At 41.4% G+C, this 13241-nt stretch overlaps 1 protein-coding gene across 1 annotated transcript in view; it reads right to left on the bottom strand.

Annotated features, from left to right (window-relative positions):
• Positions 1 to 379: 379 nt before the first annotated feature.
• RNF135 (ring finger protein 135) overlaps positions 380 to 13241 on the bottom strand; it is a 14279-nt gene continuing 1417 nt past the window's right edge. Inside the window, exons 2-5 of the mRNA XM_007937549.1 lie at positions 12410 to 12600; positions 7927 to 8089; positions 2326 to 2415; positions 380 to 909 (exon numbers count right to left, since the gene is read on the bottom strand). Coding sequence (XP_007935740.1) covers positions 380 to 909; positions 2326 to 2415; positions 7927 to 8089; positions 12410 to 12600 — 974 coding nt within the window. The remainder of the gene's footprint in view (positions 910 to 2325; positions 2416 to 7926; positions 8090 to 12409; positions 12601 to 13241) is intronic.

Below are 13241 nucleotides of genomic sequence, written 5' to 3' on the forward strand. Positions count from 1 at the left end.
AGCCCAGCCAAGTTGACACACAACCACAACTCTATAGCACTGAACACCAAGAAAAACCATGTGAACTTGGAAGCAGTTCCTTCCACAGTTAAGCCTCAAATGAGACCACAGCCCCAAGTGACACCTTAACTGCAGAGACTGTGAGACTCTGAAGCAGAGAATTCAGCTAAATTATGCCCTTTTTCCTAATTTAATTCCTGTGAGATAATAAATGTGGGTTGTCTTGAATTGCTAAATTTACAGTAATATTGTTATGCAGCAATTGATAACTAATACATGCCCCTCACATTCAGAAGCAGGATTCTTGAATCATACTGCCACCTTCCTTGAAGGCAGGGGAGAGACCAGGAAACTAGTTGTTTTAGCAGTAGAGGAGACTTTATGCTTTTGTTTGCATTATCATCAGCGAGTTTCCAGGTTGTAAGCCATAGAGCCAGAAGGCAGGATACAGGGGATAGGAAGCAGAGACTTCACACTCATATAGAAGTGTCTCCTGATTAGCCACTGCATAGAAGGCAAGCTTCCCCACTTCAAGGTCCAGCCAGATGCCCACAACCCTAGGTCTGTCTGAGCTGATGACAGGTTCTTCCACCAGGTGCCAGGCAGAAAGCTGACCAGTCCCCTTCCACTCCACACACCAGGAGTCCTCGGTCCGTCCTAGAATCTGGTTGCGGTTCATCCTCCAGGAAGCCACCCCAACTGCCCAGTGGTCACAGTGCTGAGTGTCCACTTCCCAGTACTGTTTCTCAGAAGAGAGGGCCTGGGAACATAAGACCTGGCAAGTCTCAAACCTCTCACAACTCCAGGGATAGGACTGTCGCCCGTGAGACACAGTTACTGTCCGGCCATCCTCAGAAACCTCCAGGCTACAGGAGAGGCTCCTCAGGTCAAAAATTGGATTGATGGCCCCTGGGGAAAAAAAACAAGAACCCATGCTAAGAGGTTCTTAAATAGAAAAAAATCAGCTTTGTACCTCTGGGCATGATAATAATTTACTGAGATTGTTATTAAAATCAGTACATCAACTTGCAATTTTGTACACCTATCCCCTGCTGTTGTTCTGTTAACAATGCCCCTTTTGCATCTTGATTTCTACCTACTCACTAGCCTTCTTCCAGGAAGCCCTCTCTGAGTCTCACTTAGTGAAAAGCCATCTGTCACTTTTCTCAACACCCTGATGCTTTACTTTTCCTTTTTTTATGATACTTACCACCTTCTACCTGTAGTAAAATGATTTAGACCATGGTTGTTTATAACTTCCCAGTTAAACTGAAGCTTCCTGGTGAAGAAACACATCTTACTCATTTTACATATTTCACACTGCCTCCTATTGAACAGAGGCCTCCGTGGTTCCCTGGTAGACTTCTCACCTTCCACGTGCAAAACCTGGGTTCTATTTCTTGCCATTGTACTTCGTGTACAGCCAGCCACCACCCATCTGGGAGGGGAGGCTTGGGTGTTCCTGGGATTCTGAACAGATCTCAGCAGAGCTTAGGGACCAGGTCAGACTAGAGGCCTAACTGAAATATCAGCCAGGACAACCCTGTGGATCACAGAGGTCTAACCCCATTGTGCATGGCCGTTCCCATGAGTCGGGGGCCAACCTGACGACAGCTAAAAACAGCAACTAGCAATAAGCACAGGAGCTCTGGTAGAGTAGTGCCTAAGGCACTTGACTGCTAACCAGGAGGCTGGCGGTTCAAACCCACTGGCCACTCCTGGGAAGGAAGATGGGGCAATCTACTTCTGTAGTGATACTGCCTCAGAAACCCAAGGAGGGGTCGCTATGAGTCAGGTCCAACTCGATGGCACATAACAACAACAACAACAGCAATAAGCACTAACAATAACTACTCTAGGTACTTTACCTACATTCACTCATTCAAATATCATGACAGTCCCACAAGGGACTACCTTCATTGTACAGATGAGGGAACTGAGGCTCTAAGAAATTGAGTTACTTGTCTAAGATCAAGCAACTAGTGAACATAAGAGCTGGGATTCAAACCCAAGCAGTCTGGCTCCAGGATCCACACTCTTAGGTTCTGCTCCACACTGGGAGAGTAGCAGCAGCCAAACATGCTGGAGAACGGGCAACTGGCTGTAAGCGATGACCCCAGTGGGGATGCCTAAAGGCTGCCCAGGTTCCTTGCCATTATTGTCAGCTTCCCATGTGGAGGGGCCTGAGCTGTGGGAAGCAGGTCTGGGGCAGTAAGTCACAGAGTAGGCCTAACAGCAGGGACCTGGGCATAGCCTTTCCTCCATGCAAATGGGCAACTCTCTGCAGCAGGCCAAACCCAGATTTTAAGCAGACCATGTACTTACATTGAGCAAACCGGGAGGTCTTCCTGGGTGCAAGGTGATTCTGATCAGGCAGTGGGCATGAGGAGGTAGATGGAGTTTCCAGGAGTTCCACTAAGGAATCAAAAGCTCCATCAGAAAACGGCCAACAGGAGGTATTCAAACACTGTGATCAGGGCACATGGCTTGTCTTCCTCATCATTAGCACGTTTTTCAATGTCAGGACGTGATCCAGCAGAACATCAAGCCCATGTACGTCCAGACGCACGTTCTCAATCGGCTTTTTCACTGCTTGTTTCCTAAGCTCTAAGCTCCTTGCTGGCAAGGACCTTGTTCACCTCTATGTTCAAGTCCAGTGTCTAGTCCAGTCAAGTACATAGGAGGTGATTGATGCATATTTATCAAATAAATTAATGAAAACCATTCCAGGATATTGCAGCACCCTAACACTCAGTCTATCCATGATCCCCAGGCCACTGCTTTAAATTATCCTTATATAAACGGGAAATGTGAGTTGACGTGAGATTCACCTCAACCGCTAGCTCCTCCTAATTCCCACTCAGTGTACCAACATTTACTTGTCAAGTTTAAAGCAATTGTGTGTGCTGGATTGCAATGACCATACTACGTGGAAGAAGAGAAAGTGAGGACAGCTCCTAAATGAGGGCTTTGAAGGTGAAATCTTCCCCTTATTTGTATCTGGAAGTAAGAGCAGCATAAAATGTAATATAAGTCAGACAGAAAAGAGACGAAAGACCAGGTGTTTTGCTGCAGAAAACAGCAGGAGAATCGCTTAACAGAAACTCCTCAAAATGCAGGCAGATGCCACTGTTCCTTATTTTAGCTGATTGGATTACTATATATTTTAAATCATAGTTTTAAAAAACTATTTTAAAGACCTGGTAAACTTTCCATTTTTAAAACTAATACAATTGCTCCCCTATTTATTAGGAAATTAATCTACAGTTCAATGGTTTTTATTTTTAAAATACTCTGAAAAAAAATTATAGCACAAAAAGGTGAATCCTAACATAAACTCGACCTGAGTGAAAAATAACGTACCAGCACTGGGTCATCAGTTGGAAGAATGTACCACACTAAAACAAGATGTCGATATCAGGAGAAACAGTGAGGGACAAGGGGACATATGGGAACTCTGTGTTTTCTGTGCAATTTTTCTGTAAATTGTAAAATTGTTCTAAAAAATAAAATGTACTAACATTTTTTTCAAAAGTTATATATGATATATATTCTGTAAATGCTGACTAGCTATTAAATAAGACACTGGTAAATACTATATCAAGGAAATGAAGTTTAATTATAAATTAATCTCCCTGGTATAAACTGGATTGCTCACCCACTGGGGTGATAGGTTTTGTAAAAGAGAGAAAAAAAAAAGATATTTTTTGTTAAGCAGTTGATTTCACAGAAATGTTTGTTACATAAAATTAATTACTGATAAGTTTCTTTATAACAGACTCTAAAGAATCTTGTTTCTCTACAAAAAGAAGAGAAGAAACAGGTTTTTTCATTTCTTAAAATAGCCAGTTTCCCTTGGGCATTTTAAATAATTTAAAATTTTAGAAACAGGTCTCTTACAACACTATTCTGTTCAAGTACAATTGCTCTGCATATACTTACTTCCCAATAATTACATTTGTATTACAAATAATCTCCCTTTCTGGGGAAAGCGATACCAAAGTGGCTCTCAGAATTTCAGGTTGCATAAAATTACCCTGGGAAAGCTGTCAGAAATTCAGATTCCTGGGGTTTACACCCAGAGATGCTGATTCAATAGTCTGGGGCTGGGCCCTGGAATCTGTCTTTTAATTAGTGTCTCTGGTAGCATAGTGCCTAAGGTACTTGACTGCTAACCAGAAGGCTGGTGGTTCAAACCCACCAGCCACTCCTCAGAAGGAAGGTTGGGCAATCTACTTCCATAGTGATGTTGTTGTTGTTATATGCCATCGAGTCGGACCCAACTCATAGCAACCCCTCCTAGGGTTTCCAAGGTGGTATCACTACAGAAGTAGATCGTCCAACCTTCCTTCCAAGGAATGGCTGGTGGGTTTGAACCACCAGCCTTCTGGTTAGCAGTCAAGTGCCTTAGGCACTATGCTACCAGACTGCCTTGGAAACCCAAAGAGGGGTCGGGTCCAACTCAATGGCACATAACAACAACAAAAACAGAGTCTGATGTAGAATCGTGGGCCACACATTGGCCAACACTGTTCAGTTTAGTTGTGTGATTTCTAAGCTCCTAGTGAAGATGGGACAATCTACTTCCGTAGTGATACTGCCTTGGAAACCCAAGGAGGGGTCGCTATGAGTCGGGTCCAACTTGACAGCACATAACAACAACAACAACAACAAGTGTACTTACACAGGGTCAAAGGAAGTCATTGTGATGAAGCAGTCAAATTGCCTGGCAGCTGGTAAAGGGCTGACTTGAAGAACTAATCTATTGTCTTACAAACAATCCTGTGGAAACTTCAGGGAATGATGTTTCAGGAAGTAGGAATATATCAAGGTCTTTCATTTCAAAAATCCTCCTGATTGCACCAAATAATCAAAAACAAACTAACCACAGATAAAGAACCATACTGTATTGCTAAGATATTCATAGAAAAATATCATTTTCTTAGTTGAATTTACAAAAGTACTTAAAATGTACACTGAAATAATCACAGAAATGGATAACTTTTCCTAAAAGATTATGTTTGTCCAGTTAAATAAGAAGCATGTTAAACAGAGCAATATCATTTAAATATAAAAATGCACAACAGATACATCTCTGAAGTGATGCTATGTAAATCGATCGTTTAAAATGATATGGGTACAGGCCACGATAAACTTCAAAGTTTAAATGCAAAATATGCAACCAAGTATTTAAATATAAAATTAAAAAGTACACCCACACACCACACACACATAAACTTGGGGTAGTTGAAGGTCTTTCTAACTAAAACTTAAATCTTGAAACCATAAAAGGAAAGACTGATAAAACTTACTGCATAAAAAAAATGTTAAGGTGTGTATGACATTATAAGGAGCACTGGTGGTATAGTGGGTAGGGCATGTGGCTGCTAACCAGAAAGTCGGCTGTTCAAACCCACCAGGTGCTCTGCAGGAGGAACATGAGGCAACCTACTTCTGTAATGATTGACAGCCTTGGAAACCTTATAGGGGTCCCTATAAGTCAGAATCAACTCTATGGCAGTGGGTTTGGTTTTTTATTTATACGACATTATAATCAAAATCAAAAAATAAATGACAAATTGGAAAAAAAAGTATTCAAAAAGTTCCTAAAAATCAATTTAAGAAAGATCAATGGCATAGACATAAACAGGTAATTCATGGAGGAATGCAAATTAAAAGTACAGTACACTGATACTTCTTTTTTTTTTTTACCCATCAGATTGGCAAAAAATTACAAACACACTGCAACTCAACTGTGTTGAGAATTTGTGAAGATACACACTTCTGTAAGAGTTATACATTGGTATAACCCAAATGGAGGTCAATTTGGCAATGTATATCAAAATTATCAATAAATTACTCTATGACTAGCACCTTTACTGCAATTTAACCTACAATTATATCTGCACCCCTATGAAATGATATACGAGCACAGTCATTGGTTTCAGTTATTGGCTTCTGCATTGCTCGTAATTATAAACGATTGGAAATAGTCATGTACTTGTTGTAGAAGATTGGGTAAATAAATCGGGGCATATCTAAAACTGGAATACTCTGCAACTACAAGACAAAATTCCCTAAGGATTGATTGGTAAAGGTATCAAGATACATTAAATAAAAAATAGTGGTGGGAAAGTGAAATATGGGAACTCTGTAATTTTCCCACAATTTTTATGCAAACTTAAAACCACTCAAAAAATAAAGCCTAATTAAAAAAAAAAAAAAAAGAAAGAAAAGAAAAGCAAAATGCAGACTAGTGTAAAAAGTATGCTACCATTTGTATATATATAAAAAAAAAGATTGGGGGAAGTAAGAATATAAATTTATATTTTCTTGTTTTTGCATAAGGAAATCCTGAATGGATAATCAAGAAGCTAATAAAAGTGTTTAAGATGAGGAATTGGGTGAATTGGGTAGGAGTGGGAAAGACATACTTTATATCTTTTTGTGTTGTTTTAATTCTTTAATCAAAAATATAAAATTTATTTTTTTAAAATGTAATTATTTTGTATAAAAAATTCATCTCATTAAGGAATCCAGCCTAAATTAGCATTACACAGGAGTCAAGAGGCTGCCTATTTCTCTGATTAAGTACAAACAGCCTAAATTTGGGAACCCTAGTAAACTGTTCTCTACCCATTTTCCTTAAGGAACTTTTCCCAGTGAATCAGGTTTCTCCACCTAAATAATGAGTATTTTAAGCAGAGCAATATCATTTAAATATGAAAATGCTACTGGTAGTGTAGTGTCTAAGGCATTTGACTGCTAACCAGAAGGCTGGCAGTTCAAACCCACCAGCCACTCCTCGGAAGGAAGGTTGAGCAATCTATTTACGAAGTGAAACCTCCTTGGAAACCCAAGGAGGGGTTGCTCTGAGTCAGGTCCGACTGGACAGCACTTAACATCAACAACAAATGAGATACGTCTCTAAAGCATATAAAGCAGACAGTGGCTAGAGCAGGAGGCAGAGCCACGAGACTAGAGCTAACATCTAACATCTAATGGGCTCTATCTGAGACTCTGGGGAAACAACAGAGAACAACAAAGTCCAGGCAGAGAGGTTCCTTTCTACCTCGTTATTATTTAATGTTAACATATGCCCCAGAAATTGTATTTGAATAGAATTTATCAAGAACCATTTACAACATAGGGTCCCAGGGTGACAAAAGCTGTTTGGACTCAATTACTAACTGAAAGGTTAGTGGTTCAAATCCATCCAGCGGCACTGCAGAAGAAAACCTGATGATCTGCTTCTATAAAGAGGCCAACCAAGAAAAGCCTACTTCTACTCTATAATACATGGAGTCATCGTAAGTCAGAACTGACTCCATGATAACAGATTTGTTTTTCTGGTTTACTTACAATGTACTTTGTCAATAAGGAAATTTACTATAAAAATTAAATAGCGGCCGGTTTCTGAATTAAGGAGCTCTGGTGGTGTAGTGCTGAAGGCATCTGACTGCTAACCAGAAGGCTGGTGGTTCAAACCCACCAGCCACTCCGTGGCAGGAAGACCGGGCAATCTACTTCTGTAAAGATTTACCACCTTGGAACCCAATGGGCGTCGCTATGAGTCAGAATCGACTTGATGGCAATGAGTTTGTTTTTTTTGGTTTTTTGTTTCTGAATTGCCTCAGAAAGATTACATAGATGAGCAATAAGCCAGTAAAATCAGGTCTTAGAAAATGGGTCCAGGTCTAGAGCATCTAACTATTAAGGGTGATGGATACATCACATCTCCAGTGGTGTTCAAAATCTCATCAAGCCACAAAAACACCTCAGCAAAATCCTACCTCATTTTCAGCACCACAGTAGTAATGCTGCTGGGCTCTGGGATCCTGTCCCAAAGGACAAGGCTCTGAAGCATTTTGCCATTTGCCCCCAAGTTCCATAAGTAATCCTCCTTCCTAGACAAAATCCACTCACCCTGTATTTGTTCTTCAAGAGCTTCTTTCCACATGAAGTTTTCTCGTAATTTTTCCTGGATTTCTTCTAGAGCATGGAGAACATCTCTCATTTTTCCCTCAGGTGTGCTGGAAGTCACTAGCTTTGGAGAAGCCAAGGAAAGATCTACCCCACAAGAAAAAGCCTGCCGATGAACCGTAAAAAATAAATAAATGAAAGTCCCATATGGAATCCATCAAACACTATATTCAAGTTTTGCTATCTACCTAAAATTTTCCATTTACCTCCTAATAAGTTTTTTTCTAAGGAGCTCTGGTAGCATAGTGCCGAAGGCACTTGACTGCTAACCAGAAAGTTGGCGGTTCAAACCCACCATCCACTCCTTGGAAGGAAAATGGATAATCTACTTCCGTAGTGATACTGCCTCGGAAACCCAAGGAGGGGTCGCTATGAGTTAGGTCTGACTCGATGGCACATAACAACAACAACAGGTTTTTTAAAAACATAATTAGCAACCCCCAAGAAAAGAAACCCAAAAGACAATTAGGTCCTCAAACTATATGCATTGAAAACAACCTGGAATAAGATATCAAAATTAAAATAAAATTAAAATTTGATACATATATTAATGAGTAATTATTTCTAGGTGGTGGGGTTATAGATGATTCTTCTTTCTTTAAACTGCTATAAGTTTTTAATATTTTGTGCAATGAATATGCATTTCTTAGGTAGTACCCAAAAACATTTAAAAAGTTCAGGCATATCTTTCAGGGGGTTTACAAAATAAATTAAAAATGTAAATGGTCACTGACATAAGCCACAGAGGCCAGAATAATCTTCCCCAACCATTATCATTACATACTGGCACCTCTGAAAAGTCCATACGCATCCAGATTGCTTTCCAGGGCCTCTACCACATGCTCCTTGTTTTTCTTCAACTTCACATTCTATTTCCCAACACAGCCTCTTATCTGCTCACCAGTGTCCTTTCCCAACTTTGCCTTTGCCTGTTCCATTTCCCACTATTTTCCCCAACAATAGTAACAGGTTATCATTGTTAGCCGCTGTCAAATTGGCCCCTTGCCTCGTGGCGACCTGTCCCCCAATTCACATTGACCCCATGCACAATAGAACAAAACACTGTCCGCTCCCGCATCATCCCTACGATCAGCTGCAGATCAGATCATTGTGATTCACAGGGTTTTCCTCGGTTGATTTTCAGAGGCAGATCACCAACGTTGTGGAGAAATTGTGAACGGATGTATGTGTGGTTATGCATATTGCCACCAATGATAAATTAATTTTTTTTTTCACAAAGTAGACCACCAGGTCTTTCTTCCAGTCACCTTAGTCTGGTTCTGCTGAAACCTGTTCATTATCATAACCATATGCAAGTCGCCACTAACAGACAGGTAGGGACTACGCATGAGGTGCATTTGGCCAGGAATCCAAACCCAGGTTTCCTGCACAGAAGGTGAGAATGCTACTACCAATGCCTCACAATAGTAGTACTAGACACCACTGAAGGAGCACTCATAGTGAGTTGCCTAAGTCATTGGACTGCTAACCAGAAGGTTGGCAGTTCAAACCTACCAGCTGTTCTGCAGAAGGGAGGTGTGGCAATCTACCTCTATAAAGATTTACCACCTCAGAAACCCAAAGGGGGTCCCTATGAGTCACAATCAACTCAATGGTAGTGAGTTTGGTTTGGTTAGCACCACTTACTGAGTGCTTTCCATGTGCTAAGTACTGCTTATATCTAATTTGCATAAACCCTCCAAGGGAGGTATCCTAGGCTGGGTTTTCTAGAGAAGCAAAATCATATATATATATATATATGTATGTATATACAGGAGCTCTGGTGGCATAGTGCCTAAGGCATTTGACTGCTAACTAGAAAGCTGGCAGTTCAAACCCACCAGCCACTCCTCGGAAGGAAGATTGGGCAATTCTTAGGCTGGGTTTTCTAGAGAAGCAAAACCATATATATATATAGTTTACCACTGAGGTGGTAAGCTATGTATCTTATTCCTATTTTAAAATTAGAAACCTGAGGCCCACAAACATTAGATGACTAGCCCAAGCCCACAATACTACTGAATGGCAAAGTCACCTCCAACATATTGCATCCCTGAAGACTCATTTATTATTCATTCATTCAATGGGTATTTTTTGAGCACCTACTATGTGCCAGAACTATGCTAGGGCCTGGGGATACAATGTTGAACAAAAGACCAAAAGCATTCATGGTCCCTACCCTTAGAACCCAGTAGGGAATGGAGGCAGACGTTAATAAATTATGACACAAATCATTATAAACTTGCAATTGTGATAACTGCGATAGATAAATGGTACTTGGAATTATAAGTGCTACTAAGAGGGGGGTTTAATTTGTTCAAGGAAATCAGTCAACCCTTCCCTGAGGATGTGATGACCAAGCTGGGGTCTGCAGGATGAGCAAGGGTTATCCAAGTGACAGGGTGAAGGAACAGCATTCTATGAAGTTCTCCCAGTGGTGGAAGGGAGCAAGACACACTGTATGGACCAATGTGGGCTGATGTGGCACAGCCAGGGAGCTGGAGTGAGTCAAGACTGCAGAGGCAGACAGGGGTGAATCCTACATGGTTTTGTTGGTCCTGTGAGGATTTTGGTCTTAATCCTAAGCAAAAAGACATCATCGGAACGTTTTTAGCAGAAAACTAACATGACTGAATTTGTATTTGAGAGGATCACTTTGATGGCCATGAGAACAGAAGGGTAAGAGTAGGGTATTAGGAAGCTATCTTCACAGTCCAGGCAAGAAATGATCAGAGGGTTGGATTAGAAAGTCTCAAAGGAGCTCAAGAGTAGTAAACAGATTCAAGAGATGTTTCAGCTGTGTCATGAAGGTAAGGGAGAGGTAGGTGACAAGAATGGCTCCCAGAAGGGCAATGTACCAAATGTGAGTGACCAATATGGCAGCATTGAGGATGAGAAAGACATAGAGAGTTACATGGGCAGTACAGACAACAAATATGAACCGCTTTGCATATACAGTACTGAGTTGTCAGTGAAAGCAAACATGGGTATAGGGACGGATAGATGGGTGAACAAGCTAAACAATTAGGTATGTCTAAATGGAGAGTGTATCCAAGATCATATATGGGGTTGGCAGACAATGGGCCTATAAGTTCATGTGAATGATGTAGGAGATCCTACATAAAGAGGGAGAACAAAGTGGTACAAAACTCAAAATCATTTGGAGGCAAAAAAAAAAAAAGAAGGTGGGGACCAGGTTTGCTAGTCCAATGGAGCCTGGTGTAACCACTGAGACTATGGCCCCTAGTTGCCCTTCAGGTCTGGAATTGAACCCACAACTGTGGTTTCCAGCCAAACAAAGTACCGGCATGTGAGTTAAACATTTACCTCAAGTAGACACACGCCCTGGAGAGAACAATCATGGGAGAAGGAAGGGCTGCTTATGCACAGGGAGATAGCTCAGGGTGCAGAAGAGTATGAAGGGATGGACACTGGGAGGAGGTAACTATGGGGAGGAAGTGGGAGGGGAGCTGCTGCATTGTAAATTTTGGTCAATGACATGAGACAAAGTATATGTGAACTGCTGTATGAAAAGTGAATTTACTCTATAAATCTTCACCCAAATCCTAATAATAATAATAAAAAAAAAAGAATGGCTCCCAGGTTTCTGACTTGTGCACTTGGAAGGATAATAGGACCAGTCACTGAGATGGAGGTCCCAGAGGAGCAGCAGTCTGGGACATGTCAAATGTGATGAGCCTAGATACCCAAAAGGAAAAGATGAGAAGGAAGATAAACAAGTCTAGAGCTTAGAGAAAGGTCTAGGACAGAAGTGTTTGCACATATCAAAACCAAACCAAACTCACTGCCATCAAGTCAATTCTGACTCATAGCAACCTCCATTGGGTTTCCAAGCTGCAAATCTTTACAGAAGCAGACTCCTTCATCTTTCTCCTGTGTTTGTGTATATGGTGGTGATTAAAATCAGGGGTGTGAGGAAGACTACTTCAGGGCAAGAGAAAAGAACCTACAAAAGAATTCTAGCATTTAATCACGGAGCAGAGAGAGTGAGCCTGCAAAATAGACTGAGAAAGGGCAGGTGGGGCAAGGGGAAGACCAGGAGACTTGTGTCCTGGAAGTTAAAGGGAAAGAATGTTTCACAGAAGGAAGGCGATCAATTGTGTCAAAGGCTACTGAGGGGTCAATGAAGGTAAGAACTGGTATGTCTGCAGGATTTACTTGGAGGTCATTGGTGACCTTAGAGAGAGCTGGTTAGGTGGAGTGATGAGATAGAATCTAGCTCAAACTTTCCAACCTCACTTTAGCTACTCCAAGTTTCTGATCATCCATGTTTGGTGGTAAAGAGGACAATAAAAGATCGAGATGTATTGCATCCTTCAACTCAAAACATATTCATGTTATCCCAGTTGGGAGGTATCCCTTGCTTAGCCCCCTCACAATCCTTTCCTCTCCAAGCTGACCATACCGTGCCCAAGATGCTCAGTTCATTGTCTGCCTCAGATTGTGAGAGGGGTCTCTGACTCTGAAGATTCCTGGTGATGTCTACAAGCTGCTCCACCAGCTCTGCCAGCTCCCGACCAACTTCTGTGATGCTCCTCTGTGCCTCTGTCTTTAAAAGAACAAAGACAGAACATAAAGCTTGACCACCTCTCAGCACTAGACAGGGAAGCCGTAAGCACTAGGTAAAGGAAGCAGGCAAGCAAAGGATGAAAGGATGAAAGAAGTAACCAACGTCCAGAAAATGAATGGGTAGACATTGCACATTCCTGTTTCCCACTGCCGATCTTCCAGTGATCATAACAGGGAACCCTAGCTCATTCATGGGATAGGGATGGGAGTGAAGTGTGAAAGGAAATAAGGGTTGCTTTATGCAGGGGAAGTCAGAGAGGAAATGGGGTGAGAGAGCCTGGATTTGGCCGAGTAGGTGGAGGCTGATAAGGGGAGTGGCAAAGTGGAAGGTTCTACTCTTGCCTATGACTCACCCTGTGACCTTCCTCCCTCTCTTCAGTAGTACAAAGGATTTACCTAATTGCTCATTGTGAAAGTGTGTGGAGACTTTAAAGTGTTGCATAGATAGAAGCTGTTTTTGTTTATTGACATCCTTCACATTAAAAAAAAAAATTCAGATGAGAGTGATAAACAACTCTACTAAAGAGTTTAATCTGCTGTGCTTTTGGGCTGGGAGGAGCTCTGGTACCATAGTGGATAAGGCATTTGGCTGGAGTGGGAGTAAATTTTTCAGCCAACACATGCTGGCAACGGCATCAAGACTTGGTGACATTCATCAGAGGCGGGAT

The sequence above is a fragment of the Orycteropus afer genome, unplaced genomic scaffold (genome assembly GCF_000298275.1).
Source record: "Orycteropus afer afer isolate SDZICR_OR568_19922 unplaced genomic scaffold, OryAfe1.0 scaffold00042, whole genome shotgun sequence".
Lineage (NCBI taxonomy): Eukaryota > Metazoa > Chordata > Mammalia > Tubulidentata > Orycteropodidae > Orycteropus > Orycteropus afer.